Source organism: Rhincodon typus, chromosome 2 (genome assembly GCF_021869965.1).
Source record: "Rhincodon typus isolate 14 chromosome 2, sRhiTyp1.1, whole genome shotgun sequence".
Taxonomy (NCBI): Eukaryota; Metazoa; Chordata; class Chondrichthyes; order Orectolobiformes; family Rhincodontidae; genus Rhincodon; species Rhincodon typus.
In genome coordinates this window covers 58,761,242-58,767,568 of record NC_063333.1, presented here as the reverse complement: position 1 = coordinate 58,767,568, position 6,327 = coordinate 58,761,242, and the positions used below count along the sequence as shown (strand labels likewise).

At 40.4% G+C, this 6,327-nt stretch overlaps 1 protein-coding gene across 1 annotated transcript in view; it reads left to right on the top strand.

Annotated features, from left to right (window-relative positions):
- The first annotated feature begins 5,585 nt into the window (after positions 1-5,585).
- Positions 5,586-6,327, top strand: part of cul1b (cullin 1b) — a 59,700-nt gene continuing 58,958 nt past the window's right edge. Inside the window, exon 1 of the mRNA XM_048608114.1 lies at positions 5,586-5,658. Coding sequence (XP_048464071.1) covers positions 5,586-5,658 — 73 coding nt within the window. The remainder of the gene's footprint in view (positions 5,659-6,327) is intronic.

Genomic DNA, 6,327 nt, shown 5'->3' with positions numbered 1-6,327 from the left:
CACTGACGTAAGACTAACTGGCCTGTAATTTCCAGGGTTATCCCTGTTCCCTTTTTTGAACAAGGGAATGACGTTTGCCTCTTCCCAATCTATCGGCACTATGCCCGTGGACAGTGAGGACAAAAAGATCATCACCAAAGGCCCTGCGATCTCGTCCCTTGCTTCCCATAGAATCCTTGGATAAATCCCATCAGGCCCTGGGGACTTATTTATCTTCAACTTCCTCAGAATTCCTAGCACATCTTCTTTACTAACATCAACCTCCTCTAGCCTACCTGCCTGTTTCACAACGTCCTCCTCTACAACTAGATCCCTCTCAGTTGTGAATACTGAAGAAAAGTATTCATTAAGGACCTCTCCTATCTCTTTAGGCTCTGTGCACAAATTCCCTTTACAATCCTTGATCGGCCTTACCCTTTCTCTGGTCATTCTCTTGTTCTGCACATACGTGTAAAAAGCCTTGGAGTTTTCCTTGATCCTATCTGCCAAGGTTTTCTCATGCCCCCTTATAGCTCTCCTAAGCCCTTTCTTCAGCTCCTTCGTGGCTAACTTGTATAGTATATCAAAAGAATACCTTTCAAAAATATATTTGGATCCATTAGATCGTGGGTCAAATAGTAGAAATATATTTATGAATAATGTTACATAATTAAGGGCTGAGTTTTGGCTGAGTGGTTTTGTTCAACAAACTAGGAAAGTGTAAAATAAGAAGTATTGTGTTTGCATGTGTGAGTATTAAGGGAAAGTTGTGAAGTGCTGGTGAGTGAGCTGAAGTATTCTGAATGCTGTTGTTGATCTGATAAGGTCACTAAATCTTGATCCTGCATAAAGCTAATCATGTCAGCCATCTACTTCCAGGCCTGTTACCTCTTGGTCATGGAAATTCCCTTGTGGGTCCAGGTGAGGAAATGTACACTGCTGCCACTCGAGTCCTCAGCTTCCTGAGTTGAGGAGGTGGAGGATGAAAGAATCAGATAAGTGAGGAACAACCTTTAATTCATTTGTGTCCTCAAAAAATCTTCAAGAATTATCGATGGAATAATTTAGACAGAGAATGCCTCTTCACTGCAACAGGAGGCTTCTCACTTGAATTAGACCTCATGACTTGCTGGAAATTGCACTTACTAGGCACACAGTCAGGAAGGGCACCCCACAAATCTTAGAACTGCTTGGGAATCATGCTGGAAACATGATGGGAATTTGCCACCCACCCAAAACCTGCCCTGGATTAAAATTGGGATGTGGTTTGTCTTTAATTGTACTTAGAGCCTTGTTATGAGCAAAATAAACAGATTGTCACAAAAGCTGCTATATTAGATTCAGCAGGATCTTCATGATACACATGTTTTCAATTGTATTTAAAAATGGAAGTAAATAATGAGTGGATTTGATAACCAAATATATATTGAGATTTATCTGCATCTGTTATTTTGATCAATTATTAGCTATTGGGTATTTTACCATTGGGAATACCCAACTCATTCTATTTGTATCCACTTCACAGATTCAAATTCACAATGAATCGATTTTGACCCACTAAATTAGTTCTGATGACATTGACCTGAAACATTGACCTGAAACATAATTCATTGTGCTACATAATGAATCTGCCTGATCTCATATGAAAGGGCTGCATCCATCGGGTGAACACGTTCTCTAACAGTTACTCAAAGGTCTGCTCTTGCCTGTGTTGCGAGGGAATCAAGTGCAACTGACAAGGGAGTAGGGGAGGACATCAATTACCAGCCACTTTGTGTGTAGTTCACAGCCCTAGAATACGACACCATGAAGATTGATGGCATTTCTACATCTATGTTCTTTGGAGGTGCAGAGATTGAAAGTTGGCAGTTGACTGGTAACAAAATTATACATCTCTCACCTACACCTCATACAAGACACAGTTATCACGTCTCAATATCAGTGAGGAATTGCATGCAGCAACTTTGTTACATTTCCTGAACCAATTCAAAACTGTTCCTCTTTTCATTTGGGACTTTATCAGCAATTTATTAATTTTCTTGATGAATATGATTCTTTGATGCAGTTTTACAGACTTACTACCAGGCTCCACCTCAGATAATATTTAACTAGTAACTTATAGGTCACAAAAGAATATGAGCAAACACAGCTGTTCAAGGGCAGTGAGAGAGAATTCACATTTGAAGGATTTGGGGAGTTTTAATCCTATCCAAGCTTAAAGCTGGACACAAATGTTCTACCCTGAGGATATTGATGAAAAGAAGAATCGCTAAACACCATTAATAATATATAGAGGGTCTTGTGTTGCAGTGGTAGTGTATAACTGCATCTGGGCCTAGTTATATACTCTTCCACACTCTTCCATCAGGCAGAAGATACAAAAGTTTGAAAACACATACTAACAGGTTCAAGAACAGCTCTCCCCCATTGTTATCAGACTTATGAATGGACCTCTCATATACTAGAGTTGATCTTTCTCTGCACCTTCTCTGTAGCTGTAAAACTATATTCTGCATCCTGTTCTATTACCATTATGTATTTATGTAAGATGTGATTTGTCTGGTTAGCATGTAAAACAATACTTTTCACTGTATCTCTATACATGTGACAATAATAAATCAAATCACATTAACGAGATCTGGGTTCAAGTCTTATCTGTCACAGATGTGTGTCATAACTAGTGAGAACATGTTAATTCAAAAAAAAAGGTACTTGCAGACTTACCGTACATACTATCCACAATAGAAAGGAAAATGAAAGCATCCAGCTGAAATATTTGATGTTTCAGGCTGTTCAGAGAATGTCTGCTATGGAGACGGTGGTTACCTCCAAGAAATTTCAATCACAGCTATCAAATTAATCCATGTAGGCCCCAGCCACAGTTCTGCAAACTTTCTATCTCAAACTTTCTATCTCAGCATGTTTATTGCCTTAAATAGGGTGGGAGGTAGCTCAATCATAGCCTTACAACATTTTATTGACCTGAACGAAGCTACTTCTCCAGATAGAGGTAGGAAAAATGTAGCACTGTGTCAGGAGGGGAACAACAGCAAATGGGTATCTATGTGTCATGGTCATTGGCATGAGTCTCATGGGCTCCAGTTACAGCAGGGATCTGAGCAGCGTACCTCTGCAAAGGAAGAGTCAAAGATGATCATTAAGCAAAAAGGCTGTGCATAGGAGGGTTTGTTAAATGTTATGTTATTGAACTTTCTTTTATTGTTACTTCATCATTTCCCTGTGTTGCCCAATCTTGTAAGCCAAATGAAGACTCACCTTTTCAGTAACTTGTTGATTAATGTGAAGACATGAATTTACACGTGGGAGGGTGCAGGTTGGGGGGATGGGTGCTTGAAAATCCCATCATGGCAGCTGGAGGAATTTAAATTCAATTAATGTAAAAATAAATCAGCAAAACATTTACCAGTGTATGTTTGGTTGTTAAAACAACCTTTATTTGCTCAGTTACTCTCTCCATTGATGTTGCCAGGTCTTGGAATATTTCCAGCGTTTTTAAAGTTTATTCCAGGTTTCCAAAATCTATTTAATTTAATCAGTTTGGAACAGATTACTATACATTGAGGGAAACATTAATGACCTGGTGGACCTTTAGATTTTTTACAATTACCAGTAAATTACTCCTGGTCAATTACATCACTTCATGCTGAATCTCCAAGGCAACTGTTTCCATGACAAGCATCTTAACATATGACAGGCATTTAATTAAAGTACCCAATCAGATATTTGGAGGCATTTTGAAATCTAATAACTCAACGACATATGTGATATATGATAAAGAATGGTAATAAGAGATAACAAAAACAAATAACATATTATCATTAACTTGAAGAGTTGGATTCTCTGAGTTGTCTGAAATTTTAGGAGGATAATGACCAACCTGCTCTTGGGCATTTTGATGGTCATATGTGCCAAATACCATTGGAGTGGAGCCCATTTGTGTGTGTTGGCGTTGGGAAAGGCAAAGTGTCTTCAGTTGCCAGTTCTCTGGGCTCTCTGGAGTCACCAACACTTCCTGCCAGGTCAACCCCCTTTAATTTGCCCCCATCTAAACCCCCTTGCCACATGTTGAGGCCCTTGACCCAGGTCATGGTCTTTGTTGTGGTAGGGCCGGTTGTAGCTTCTGCAGTAACCACTAACCCTGAGCTGTCAGCCATCTATTGACTGGCAGCTCATTCTATAAAACAGGGCATCTGATAGAGAATGGGGCAGAGGGGGCAAAAGTTTTGCCTTAACAGCATGAGTCAGCCATTTAGTATAATAACAGAGACAACAAGGTGCAGAGCTGGATGAACACAACAGGCCAAGCAGCATCATAGGAGCAAAAAGGCTGACGTTTCGGGCCTAGACCCGTCATCAGAAATGGGGGAGGGGAAGGGCGTTCTGAAATAAATAGGGAGAGAGGGGGAGGCGGAAAGAAGATGGATAGAGGAGAAGATAGGTGGAGAGGAAACAGACAGGTTGAAGAGGCGGGGATGGAGCCAGTAAAGGTGAGTGTAGGTGGGATTCTCCAACATCTGCAGTTCCTACTATCTCTAGTATAATAACAGGCTCACTGCCAACTGTTAGCTGGGGTAAAGAGTGATTGTGATACTCCGTGAAGACAGCCTAGGGGCTGAAAGTGAAAGATGGTGTCTAGAAAGTAATAAAAGTAACTACTTTGGGAGTCAGTTTTGTACAATTGTTAACTTGAAGATGTCTCTTTGGAACCGAGAATGCCATTGCGTCTCAGCTGCAAAGAATTCCTGCCTTCTTTGGATTCTTCTGAAATGCTCCGAAGTACAAAAAAAAATCACGCTAGCATTCATTACAGCAAGTGGACGGTCAACACACAGTGCCAAATACTTTCTTACACCACCCCCAGCCTGCTGTTGCCAACCTTTAGTCATTCTCAGCTTTTTAAAGTTGTAGCCTAAAGGGATGGCTTTTGACGAAGCCAATTTTTAGGCAATTTTTTCCAGTTCAGCATATTAAAGAATGAATCCATTATCTTCACTGCCCCACTTCAACTCTAGATCATTGCTGTTGGTTCCACATTGGACCAGGTCTTAGGTTGAACCAGCCTGCAAATAACTTCACAATTCATTTTGACACTTATCTAAATTTCTGACATTTATATAAGGTAATGGTTTTGAAAGGGTTAATATTTATGTTACGTGGCTCCATCCATTCTTCTGATCTCAGACAGTCTGTGGGGAGAACCTTGTGTTTTTGGATGGTGTATTTGTACCAGCTCTGTAAGTCTCTTGAAATTATCACTGATCAAACTGCTATCACGCAATATACTTTCCTGTTTACTAGGACAGTGGCTCTTCTTAGTGGTGCATCCTTGAACACCAATCATTTGATAGGTCCAAGACAAAGTAAAATTGATGCAGTAACTTTCTTCAACTAACCCTCACCCAGCACTACATGCTTGTAGAGATGGTCAACTGGGAAAATATCACATGGTAGCTGCAGAATGGATCTGTCCCCCACCAGAAGGAGAAGAAATCCTGAAGGTCCAGAACAAAATTTAAAACAAAATCAAGCAGGTGAGCGGTATTAAGGTACTGAGAAGACATAAACTCAGTCAGTCGGTGGTTGAAATGTGTGATCACCAACAGGGAAAGGCAGCAGTAGCTATGGAAGAAGCAAAGAAGCAAACTCAGTTTTTGAAAGGTAAAACTTAATTTGAGCGACGAAGGGTCTCTGGACGCAACAGCATTTGCTTTTTGGCTGTCCACGTGTTTGAATATTAGTGGTGATGGCTTGAGCCCCATGAGTGGGTATTAATTTTCAACATAAGGGCCTCAGTTTGTGGTGGGGATGGACTTTCTGGTTTCAGTGTAAGATTTCTTTTTTTGTTCAGAAGTCCTGAATTGATAGTTGAGAATTCATCAAGTAGTTTTGTTCAGAAACAACAATTTTGATATGATGTGTAGCAGGCCCAAAGGCCTCTTTCTGCACTGTAAAAACTCAACAACTCTGTGACTCTAATCAAAATAGCTAGAAAAGACATATAGAGCCTGCAACAAGTGAGAATGGTTTATTGGGCCTAGGCAGACAAACAGATGGCAAAAAGATAGCGATGCTGATCTCCACGTCTATAAGTGCCAATTTCCCCTGTTTTCTTAAATCTTCTTGAACTAGTCAATGCGCTAGACTGATGCCAGCATGGATCACACTGACAAACTTGCTCCTGCCCAAAGTTGTCTTGAGTTACCAGTGTATTAGGCTGGATCCAACATTGATCTATCTTGAGAAATTATTTTCTGCCCAAAGAGAGTTTTTCCTTTATACAGAGACAACAAGGTGCAGGGCTGGATGAACACAGCAGGCCAAGCAGCA